The 12,200-nt window shown below is 33.2% G+C and overlaps 1 protein-coding gene across 2 annotated transcripts; it reads right to left on the bottom strand.

Annotated features, from left to right (window-relative positions):
* Nucleotides 1–1,004: 1,004 nt before the first annotated feature.
* LOC146958210 (histone-lysine N-methyltransferase ASHH1-like) lies at nucleotides 1,005–8,699 on the bottom strand. Of its 2 annotated transcripts, XM_085739778.1 has the most exons (10): nucleotides 8,352–8,699; nucleotides 8,131–8,198; nucleotides 4,990–5,146; nucleotides 3,917–4,003; nucleotides 3,729–3,813; nucleotides 3,553–3,646; nucleotides 3,216–3,414; nucleotides 2,890–2,924; nucleotides 2,077–2,500; nucleotides 1,005–1,637 (listed from the first exon to the last, which is right to left on the bottom strand). In XM_085739778.1, exons 1-10 carry the CDS (start codon nucleotides 8,352–8,354, stop codon nucleotides 1,350–1,352), a joined length of 1,440 nt encoding a protein of 479 aa, XP_085595904.1. In that variant the 5' UTR covers nucleotides 8,355–8,699; the 3' UTR covers nucleotides 1,005–1,349. The 2 variants fall into 2 exon arrangements, with proteins under 2 accessions (XP_085595904.1, XP_085595905.1); XM_085739779.1 differs by lacking the exons at nucleotides 8,131–8,198; nucleotides 8,352–8,699 and adding an exon at nucleotides 7,408–7,842.
* Between the last annotated feature and the right edge of the window lie 3,501 nt (nucleotides 8,700–12,200).

Genomic DNA, 12,200 nt, shown 5'->3' with positions numbered 1-12,200 from the left:
ATTTGTTGAATTGTCCATTAACTTTTGTTTTATTTGTGTTGTTTTCCCATTATTTTATTTGTTGTGCCTTTAGTTCATCTAGTTTAGGAGTGTGTGTATTGGAAATTGGTAAAAAAAAAAAAAAAAACAGAGAGAGATAAGTAAAAGAAAGAGGGACTACGTAACTATTGAAGTTGTTTGTAGTTTGTTTAAAGTCCTACATTGCTCAGGCTCTCGTGAATCGTGATGGTATATCAGGTAAGGTAAAGCTTATTGAGATATCTAGTTATGTACTTTCTCCAAGGGGATAGGATATTTTATACTCTGAATTTTTCAATGTTGACGAGTCCTTTAAAAATATATATTTTCTGTCAGAATATAGTTAACTTCTATTAGAATAGGAGTATTATTCTGGGTAGAAAACATGCTTCATGAATATATTGTCCATGAACTTTCACATCTACAAGTTTGTTTTCTCTTCCAAATTCATAATAAAACTAGCATGTAGCATGCTTCTAGAATAAATTAACCTATTTACCACCTGTTGCACACCTTATGAAATCTCATGAAGCAAGATTTCATAAAATTTTATTGAGAATGAGAACTATATTCTGTTTTGTTGTTTTTATTTTTTATTTTTAACATTTGGAATGCTGAATTGGAGCAATTATAATCTGTTATTAGTTGGTATTAGTTGACTTTAGAGGCTTGGAATGAATGATTGAGTTTCCCTACTACTAAGATGCTACCATCATAACATTGACTTTCATGACAATAAATTTAAGAGCACCTTCTGTTAAAACAAAAAATGAATTTCATTGATGCTCAAAGGTAATGTCATACTTAAGTCACCTATGATGGGTTGCAGCTGCTCAAACTTATTTCAATGGTGTTTTATGGTGGACTACTTGTTGAAGCAGTCCATTAGTGCCCCTGTAAAAATATCAATCTAAGTCCAATTTCACACAGGATCAAGAATTGTGTGCTTATTAACCATACATAATATATTTTTAGCGATTTAATGATACATAAATAAACAGTAAACGTATATTTTTTTGAAGAAGACAAAATAAACAGTAACTTAGATAACTTCTCCAGTTGACAAACTGCAAGTGCTGGTCTACTAGGTAGCATAACATGGCAAAATAACAGACAAAGATTTTGTATTTGTTTATCAGGTCCTAGCTTCTGTTATGAATTTCGGAAAAAATAAAAAAGTTCTGAGTTAGTGCTGGTGCACTAGGTAGCATAACATGGCAAAATAACAGAAAAAGATTTTGGATTTGTTTATCAGGTCCTAGGTTCTGTTATGAACTTCGGAAAAATTAAAAATGTTCTCAGAGTTGTCCATGTATTCTGTGAATCATCAATTACGGATTAGATGAGGCCGAGAACGTCAAAAGCTTCATTTTGTCTTCGTTATCGACTTCAGTACCTTTTGCTTGGCCGGGTGCCTTTTGAGGAGTACAAGCAACATTTTTAATAATTGACGAGTAAAGATCAAACTCCGCCTTGAGTTTTAGGCAGGAAGCCTGTATCCACTTCTCTGCTACTGTCGTAGATACACTGTCTTGGGTATCCTTCTCGTGTTCTTCAATGGCAGGCCGTATTTCATTGTATAAAGAATCAAGGGCTTCCGTAGCGTCATCTTTTCTTTTCTGCATGGAAAATCTTTAAATGAGAAGAACATAAAACCAGAGAATATAAATGACAATCACATGCTGCACATAATGAAACGACAATGAAGCATTTACGAATAAAGCAACAATGACCGTGATTCATGACAGTTCTCATTCAAGCTATGCCTGAAAATTCAATTATTTTGGCGATGAAGTTCAAATTGATGTTCTGTTATTTGTGACAGATGATGTGTGCATTTGGCCGAAATTATAACAGATCTATGTTCTTACAAATTGAACAAGGGTCTTCCAGATCGTACTATGAAATGACAACTAAATTATTAAAATGATCATCTTTGGAACTACAAAGTTAAAATACCAAGGTAACTAAGTTTTAGTCCACTAATAACATAATTGAAAGCTAGATGATGATATTCAGGAATTGGCACTTAAGAGAAATGCATAAGAAACGTCATACCTCATAATCTAAAATCTCCTCCTGTGCTTCCTTTGATGCTAAAAGGCCAGCTGCATACTTTGCATCAATTTTCTTCTGTGTGTGATTTTTAAGCTTTCCCCCCTTAGATCTTTTGGTAGAGATGGACTTTCCTCCAGCAGTGTTACTTTGAATGCGCGATATCATTGCATTTTTTTGTGCAAGATCCTGTTTGGTATCTTGGGAGTACAACTTCATGTCCTCGCTTTCTATTTCAGTTTTCATTTTCTGAATACCTAAGCCATTGATCCCAATCGAATTCAGCGGTTGAACATTTAAAACAGTGGACTCCGATGGTTCTTCAGCTTTCAGTATAATAGCCATGGATTGTTCACTCTGTACACCAACATTTGTCGTGAGTTCATCCTCCGCAGAGTCATATAAAGGAATTTTCTCAATTGAGTATCTGTCGTCAACAGCATAAACCAAAACTTATAAACCAGGATATGACAAGAAATATGAAATGAAGTAATCATGCAAAAAAGACAGTAAAATAAGAATAAAACTTTGATATTGCTGAAGTTATATGGTTTTGGATAAAGAGGAAGGAAGAGATTAAATAAAGACTTTGAATTGCTTTCAGGTTTGATATAATGATCTGATACAAAAAAGACTAAGCACAAAAGTGGGGGCAGATTCAATCAAGCACAAGTTCCTGTGCTAGGATCTCATCATTATGGGGTCTAGGAGTGGGGAAGGATTGACATATACATAGATATCCAGTCAGTAACAGATAAAACGAAAGCAGCCTTTTAGAGATGAATACAGCACAGAAAAGAATAAATAATAAATTACCTGTCATCATCATCTTCCCATAGATAAGTATCCTCCTGCTCCGATTATTCCAAACATGAGGAAGAAGAGTAGATGATTAAAACCAATAATAATCAATGAAAAAGAGAAGGAAATGAAGCTATTTCAATTGTTACAACTGCTAGATCTTTTTCATAAAAAAAACATCATTTGAGCATGGTCTTAAAAACTATTAGTGGGTCTTAAAAACTCATGGTCTACAACAGTCAACATCATGCCCATGCATTTAAAAGGCTTAACTAATAAAAAATTGCAATTTCAAGCGTTTTAACATTTATAGGTTACTAGTAATATTAATTAAAACTCACTTGAAAACCACGAGATTTTGCTCCAAGGAATTCAGAACATTTGAGCGCACCACAGAGGCAGCGAACCTTTGCACCTCCAAACCATTCAAAATTATAGTCATATGCCAGTTCAGTTCCAATAGGAATATCTTCCAGTGCAAATATTCCAACTCTTATTTCCCCCATGACATTCCATTTTCTTGTCTCACAGTTTGGTTGACTGCAAACATAAAAGCATTCAGTTGATGTCAAACCTTGAGCAGTGGGAAATAGGAGGATAACAAAACAGGTCTACAATACTTGCATATTAGCAGGTCCATTTCTTTTAATATTAGGATTTTTGTTTGAAGTGGTTTACCAGGAATGGTTTATAAATCTTGCAAGGCTTCCTTTTCTAGTTGCATCGATGGATTCAGACGCATTAAGAGAAATGATAAATGCATCCTTAAGACCTGCAAAAGCAAACAAAAATTTTACAAAAACATAAAGCTAAATAATAATCAGATAGAAACATTGAATTAATTGATGTTTGACCTTGAATTTCATAAGTATGGGATCTGCGTTTGGCTTCTTTGCATGATATTACTTCTCCACAGTATTCAATGACAAACTGTCCTGCCTGTATGAAATAAACAAACAAATAAATAGATGAGAGTATGTCACTACTGAAAGAAAAGAAAAATAACCATATTAAGGCCTTAATTTCCCCATCATATGATTACCTTGATTTCCTCATCAGCCAGAAGACCCCACCCTCGGCCTTCAGTTTTAAATAACTTTGTTTTTGCATATTCACACTTCTGAAATTTCTGCAAGCATGAGACATGGGACGTGAATATATTTCATCTAGAGAAGAGAGAGAAAACGAGAATATTTCTTTCGGTAAAAGCTATTGAATTCATCTTCCGATTGCAATGATATCTATAGCCGCACTACTTAGAAGAAAAGTTGTACAGAGTAACCAATTGTAACTACAGACTGCTATTAACTAACTAGTTCGTTCATAACTGAATGACAGTTAAGTTAACTGACTAGAAACATCTAAAACCTTTCTTGCTATCAGAATATATCATATATGAATTGGCATAAGCTTCAATGCATCATCTGAAGTAAAGTTTAAGTAGGTCAAAGATTAAAATAAGTATGCAATGAAAATAGGATATGACAAAATTCAAGGCGAGCAAACTTGACTGCTACTAAGGCTTTGTTTGCAAGTTTGGAGGGGAAGGAAAGGAAAGGCTTGGAAAAAAGGAAAGAGTAAGTGGAAGAAATAGAGGACATTGGAAGGAGGGGCTTATTTTTCTTCAAAATATAAAACCCTCCTCATTTGGGGGAACTAAAAAATTGTATTGGAGGAGGGTTTTGGGGGGTTTGGGAGGGTTTATATGAATTCTTCAAATTTAATATATGTTGTTATAATATTCTTAAAATTAAAAATATATTAATCATAAGTATTAATTTATCATTCACTAAAAAAAATACTCTTTCAAAAAATGTGAAAGATTTCTCAATTTTCCCCTATATTTCTCTCCCCCTCCCCTCCAAACTCCCAAACAAAGCCTAAGAAACTTGTAGAACAAAATAACCGGGGAAAGCAGAATACAAATATGTAACAAATTATCCTCTCAAAAAAAAAAAATGCAACAAATTATGACAAGTGCCTTCAGAGACACAGGTTAAAGCAAATAGTAATAACTAATAACTTCTCTTGACCAACTTTTCAACTACCTGCAGGATGGTTATAGTACGAAAGACTAACAAATATCATCACATACAGACCCAAGCACGAACTCACCTGATTTTTACAATGGATGCCGCTAGGGCAAAATCCAGGGGTGCATTCAGTGCTGGTTAATACATTTAGGCACCCATCTCCACATGCACTGTCAGGATCATCTTCATCATACCTGCATTCACATATAGCAATATCCTCCTCCTTCTGCTTCTTATGCCTGCACAGAGATAAAGAGAAGTGCAAATGCATTAATATAACATTAAGATATCTCAAGAATGCTGATACAATAGTCATTCAATTTTCCATTCCTCTGGCCTGGTCCTTGTACGTAGCCTTTGAATTGGTGGTGAGGGATCTAAATTCCAATGGGCTGGTATACCATTGTTTGGATTTAAATAGGATAAGGGTGCGTTTGATGGTCAGGATAGAGAGTCAGGATAGGAAACATATATCATATCCTGTTTTAATCTTTCGTTTGATGCACCAATAGGATATGATAATTTATTCCTTTTACTTATCCTATCTTATCACTCCTTTGTATTTTCTATCCTGAGTTTGAGCTGGGTTAAAATTAACCTATCAGGATTGATAAATGAAATCCTTATTTTGCCCTTACCTTGCCTATCCTCGTCACCTTCCTCTCATCTTCTTCTTCCTCTCACTCATATGTGCCAACAATTACGTTATTCTCAATTTTTTTCTCCCTTTGTTTGTACCCTAATCCTCTTTTCTTTGATTCTTTTTAAAACCAGAAATCTGTGAAATAGATGTAATTTGGATTTGATTTCCTCGTTCAATTTTTATTTTTGATAGATTCCAATTATTCCTCTTTTTGATAGATTTCTCTTCTTTCTTTTTCTATTGATTCCTCCTTTTTATCTTTGTTAGATCTCAATTTTTCAGTTGATGATTGCCGTGAAGCTTCAAAATCAATTCCCCTTAATTCAAGCACATCAGTTTTCAATTAAACAAAAAAAAATTCAAACCTTTTGAATCAATTGAGCAAATTGAACAAACACGTGTTCTTTTAAAAAAAATCATATTAAAATCCCTTTTGCTTCAAAAATCAAAAGATAGAAGAATATGTTGATAAAATATAGTCTCTGCAGCGATTAATTTTGAAGATATGCTAATTGCTTTTGTTTTGGGTGTAGTTATATAATTATATTAAATTGAAAAAAAGTTAAAATATGAATTGATCACAAGGGTAATTTTGTCATTTAATTAAAATATATATCATATCCAATTTGTTATCATGTGTGCATCAAACACATGATGAGATATATGTTTATCCTAACTATATCATATCCTGTCTCTATCCAACTTTATATCATATCCTGTCTTTATCCTATCCTGACCATCAAACGGACCCTAAAATACAATTCGATTGGATAGACTCCATTATACTCCACACTCCACCTTTCCTACCCTCCAAATCAAAGGGTACAAGGTTGGAGTTAAACTTCTAATTGATTAAGTTAGAAAACTATATTTCTATATACAATATAATGTTCTGCTACTGCATGATGTTGTTACCAACTTCCTCTTCTGTATTATGAAGCAGGAAGGCACTAGATAACTTGTGACAGCGGGAGATTTTATGAGTTCGTCAACAGAATGGAATTGGAAGTGAAGTGGCTAGTGCGATATTTGATTTCAGGGCATCGGCAATGAACCACCTTCTATCCCACTGACTAAAAAACTATCCCACAAGGCCAGAAGTCGGATGAAATTTCTAGAGAGTTTACTCTTTTAGGCGAATAGCAATAAGGATATTAGAGAAAGCTCAGCACTAAATCAATTGAAAGCTAAAAAACAAAAGATTCAGCACTAAAACAATTTAGTAGAACTAAAACAAAGGGATTTTTCACTAAAGATCCAGCATAAGCGGGGGGAAATGCATAGCCCATGAGAATGATGGTTTTTACTTTGTAAAGCTGTCCTGACGGTCTTCGCAAGAGTATGCATACTGCTATCACAGTTCAAGCTATTAATCTAAATTTACATTAAAGATGAAAGAGAGAGGTGTACTCTTACAAAAGCAGAGGGATGATTTTATTTCGTACGTAGCAGCCTATCTAACAAATACAAGCACTGCGCAAGATTAATTTGGCGAAGTACACAAGCAAAAAATGCTCAAAATATTTTGGTTGCGAGGCGGAAGGGCAAAATCTGAAGCTAGTGAACAAATAATAAAGGTTTTATAATCAGAAAAAGAGAGGGATAAGAGAATTGGTATGAACATGACACATCAAAACATTTTAAACAAAATGAAAATATCCACTAGCTGGGAGATTAATTCAATATGGAAAAGTTTCGGGATGAAAAAAATTGATATATCCGCCGGCTGGTAGAGTTTGTATATGTGGTCGCCCAGTATGACATAGGTCAAAATATCTATTAGCTACGCGATTCTTACCGGAAGTTACATTGAAGAATATATCCATTGAAGGAAGATTGGGCAATGGGGATCTTTACCTAATGATGCGGAGCGAATTCGGCATTTCTTGCTAGTTCTTCTCCCAATCTCGGACTCAGCCGTTTAGCCGATTTGTGCCTTTACTCTCTGTCTCAATCGACCCGGTCAGATAGAGAAGTCAAGCACTCGATTGACATAAAGGAAGGTTCCGCCGTTAATTGATCGATCGATGTTACCGGGAAGCAGCAACAGAGACAGATTGAGTACTAAAGCTTCTTAGCAATCAAACTTATGTTAATTGAGAAGAGAACCTACAAGGGCCGGCCCAAGGGTAAGACCACTGAATCCCTTGCTTTCGGCCCACCAACAAAAATTGATTTGTCTTCAGTTTTATAAAGAAAAAAAGGCCTCGTACGCAGATAAAAAAGTCTCGTATTATAAAATTTGATTTAAGCCTCAGCGAATATTGAAAATTATTGGACCGGACCTGGAACCTACCATAAGAGAGAAACTAATCCAAAGTAAGCCTAATTGAATACAGAAAAGTTCAAGACAGAGCAACATCAAACTATCCTATAACCTAAATAACTCATAACAGTAATGCAACTGATAATTAACATAGCGAACCAGTAATTAACATAACCAGTTAGTAATGCTACCGAGTGATAATATTTTTAACAAAGTTTAGAATCAAATTATATATTCCAATCATAAGTAGAAGATAGCAAATTAAATTGAATGACCTAAATAAATGATAAGAAAATGAATACTAAGTTACTAACCTTCGCATAAAAAAATCATTTTGATTGATATGAATGTATTGAGGCAAATCTTCAGCAGCATGAGGTTCCTTCAAAATAATAATAATAATAATAATAATAATAATAATAATAATAATAATAATAATAATAATAATAATAATAATAATAATAATGTACTTGTTATCACATAAAGTCGAATATGAAGGAAACAAAATTGTAATAAAGAGGGAAAAGAAAATTACCATATCAATGAATAACCTGAGAACAAAAGTTGGCAATAAGAGGAATGGGAAAATGGAAACGAAGCTTGCAGAAGCGAGAAAAGGGGTTTGGGGGGGTGTGAAACTAAACTCAATAATGAAATGATCGAAGAAATTTGAATAGGGAATTTGATTTCTGCTAGAAACTAAACTCTTCTAGCGTTTGCGTTGGAACTGTAGTGGTAGCGGTGCTTTCCTCGCTTCCCTTTTTCACCAACAAATTTTACTGTATCATATCCCGGGCGTGTTAAGTTTTACAACTGGTGTAAACAAAATTCATCCGCATTCAATAAAATCAGATTCTAGTGCTATTTGTTGTGTTAGTATTTAGGCTTAATTGCATGTTTGGTCCCTTATGTTTATTTTAGTTTTCAAGTTGGTCCCTTACGTTTTGAAAGTTTCAAGTTGGTCCCTTACGTTTTAAAAGTTTCAAGTTGGTCCAAAACGTTGCTCATGTTGGAATAAGTTAGTCCCTTATGTTTATTTTAGTTTTCAAGTTGGTCCCTTATGTTTATTTTAGTTTTCAAGTTGGTCCCTTATGTTTTGGACCGACTTGAAAACTAAAATAAACATAAGGGACTAACTTGAAAGTTTCAAAACGTAAGGGACCAACTTGAAAACTTTTAAAACGTAAGGGGCCAACTTGAAACTTTCAAAACGTAAGGGACCAACTTGAAAACTAAAATAAACATAAGGGACCAAACATGCAATTAAGCCTAGTATTTAAACTATATCTTCTTTACAAATATATGTCTATCTTGAGTGTATAGAAATCAATATCATGATCTAAATTCTTATTGGATATCAAATATTGTATAAATGTTTAGTTGAATAAAAAGTCAATTTACTTCTTAATAGCATAGGAAAAAAAAACACTCTCTCTCTCCAAGAAGCCGACTCTAGTTTTTTCTCTGTAGGTTTTTTCTTCCAATTTCTTCATTGAGGGATGGTTTTGGGTCAATTTTTGACCTGAAATCACCCCTCTTCATCTTTTTCTCTCTATTCAATTTAAATAAGTGATTTTCACATAGATCTAGTTTTTTTTCTTCGTGATTTCATCATCTAAGTATGGTGGTTTGTTGTTCGTCGTCTTGTGCAGCGTTGTTTGATTTTCCGTCTTCTTGCGGTGTTCATTTGATTCATATTGAAAGTTCGATTATTCAATCAAAGATTTGGGCGTCAACGTTGCAGATCTGGAGGCATGGATATTCCGGTTACTTTAGTTTCATCATATATTTTTGTAGGCATTATGTGGTTATATGCTATTAACTTGGATGTTGTGAGTTTGTTCGCAGATTCATCCTTTACGTTTTTAGTGCTGTTGAATTATGTAATCTCTCAATTTGAATGAATGAATATATCATTTTGTTTTTGTCAAAAAAAAATCTTAATAGCATAGAATAAAGTGATATAATATTTTTTTTTTGTCTCCGTGAGCATAGCTTAGTTGGTAGGGATATGCATTGTTATATGCAGGGGCCGAGGTTCGAACCCCGGACACCCCACTTACTCACTTTGAAAAGGCGAATCTAGCCACTAGGCTACTTGACAAAAAAAAAGTGATATATTTTTTACTTTAAAAATTATTTATTTTTTGTATATATTTAAGTAACTAAGTTGAAGCAAGATTGATGTTGTGTAAATTGATGGTTTATTCGATCATAATGAGTATTTCCCTCTTTTATTCGACAATTTCTATATTAAACTACACTCGCAATATTAAATTATAAACGCATTTATCGGTCAAAGTTTTTTTTTCTTTCTATAACCATCATCAAGTTTTTTCTCTAGAAGAGTTTAACTCATTTCACTGGCAATTGTATGAGCAGTACAAGGAGGAACATAAATTACAAATAGTGGCAACTATATATGAATATCCTTACTAACAAATGAGAAACCATGTTGATTTGTCGACTAATAAACTCGATTTTGATTGAAGGATAGTTTTACAATTATTGATTGATGAATTACAAATAGTGGCAACTATATATGAATATCCTTACTAACAAATGAGAAACCATGTTGATTTGTCGACTAATAAACTCGATTTTGATTGAAGGATAGTTTTACAATTATTGATTGATGAATTACAAATAGTGGCAACTATATATGAATATCCTTACTAACAAATGAGAAACCATGTTGATTTGTCGACTAATAAACTCGATTTTGATTGAAGGATAGTTTTACAATTATTGATTGATGATGTCGCCTAACTCTGATATATTTGAGGAAGGGGAAGAATATTGTATAGCACCTACTTAAGAGTCAATTTCAAAAACAACTTGATCCACCGAAAGACTCCTAAGACCTGTTTAATGCACAAAGGAAACCAAGTTTCACCAACTTGGACAATTCAAGAAGCAAAATCAGAAAGAAAAACTTTTATCGTTATGCTGGTCAGGAAACAGAGTTTTGCTGAGAACAAGAGTAATAATAACGGTAACTAACAACTAAGTTCCAACATGAAGAATTGTTGGTTTATATCTGGCATAGTGGCATGCCTTGGCTTGTTAGCGAAAATTGCATGCAATCACGTAATGTGAGATTCATTTGCAATATTAATGCCATTTATCTACATTGAAAATTTTCATTTAAACAGAAATTAAGTATAAACTATGCATAGTTGAATAAAGAGAAACAATATAAAGTATGTCCTAAACAATATCAATAGGAAAACAAGGTATTAAAAAGCAATAGCATTCACAGCTGTAAACAAATTAACCCACAATGTATCACGTTAAACAAAACCCAAACACATAATATATATACGACTCACTCCTAGTTACTTATATGCTTTATACTTGCTTGCTTCACTTTCGCCAAAATGTCGAAAAAATGTTGAAACCGGGACTCATAATTATCAATTCTTTCACTTATTCCTTGGTACACTTCATGGATAGTGATATGAATTTGATATTCTTGCAATAACTTTGACAAGGAGTTGAATGCCAATTTTAATCCTTGATACGCTTTATAATACTCTTCTAGTCTTGCTTCTGCACTTCTTGTATCAATTCTTTGAGCATTGATGAGATCCATCACAGCTTTATAAAACTCATCACCGCAATTGTCCATCTCTGCCATATTGTCTAAAACAAGTTGAATAATCGACTTTTTATACACATCTTCCAGGGTTGTTGTGTCACCTACTGTATCAATTCTTAGAGACTTGAAATCGTTCATCAATTTTAGAAACTCACCATGCTTTTCCTTCATTGCCAACACAAATATTATTAACAAAATAATAATAATAATTCAGTTTATTTCATTATTATTCCAATTCAAAAAAGAATGAAATCAAGATTGAGTGAAGGAGGAGAAGACGCATACCATTGGATTTGATGGAGAGTTGAGTTGTGGGCAGCAGATGTGAATTGTAGAGAGAGCTTTGCTTGTTGACTTGGATTGTGCCTGTATACGGTATATCTACATATATATAAGGTTTGGAACCCTAATTTTAAAGTAAATTAAATCTTCTATACTATAAAGAAAATAGTCTTTTTTTCTCTTTTGTTAGCTTTTTCTCGTTCTAAAATTACTCTCAACTTTCAATGCAAATAACACGTGTAACAAATAGATAGAGTAAATTTAAATATTAAAATAAAATGTAACAAATTGTATATGTCTGATTTTTGTCCTGGTCGTTTAAAAAAGATAACGGATGAGAGTGAATTCAAATATTAAAAAAAATGTAACAAACTTTTTTTTTTGTTACCACACAAAATATATCGTGTAACAAACACGATATGAGTACACGAAAAAAAAATCCTTTTGTAGCGAATCATTTATTAAAAATAAATAAATAAGCTTAACACAAAAGGAGAAAAA

Source organism: Medicago sativa, chromosome 1, assembly GCF_051527215.1.
Source record: "Medicago sativa cultivar Bolivia chromosome 1, Bolivia_mono, whole genome shotgun sequence".
Classification (NCBI taxonomy): domain Eukaryota; kingdom Viridiplantae; phylum Streptophyta; class Magnoliopsida; order Fabales; family Fabaceae; genus Medicago; species Medicago sativa.
Note: the sequence above shows the minus strand (reverse complement) of the source record. Positions and strands in the feature narration are given on the sequence as shown.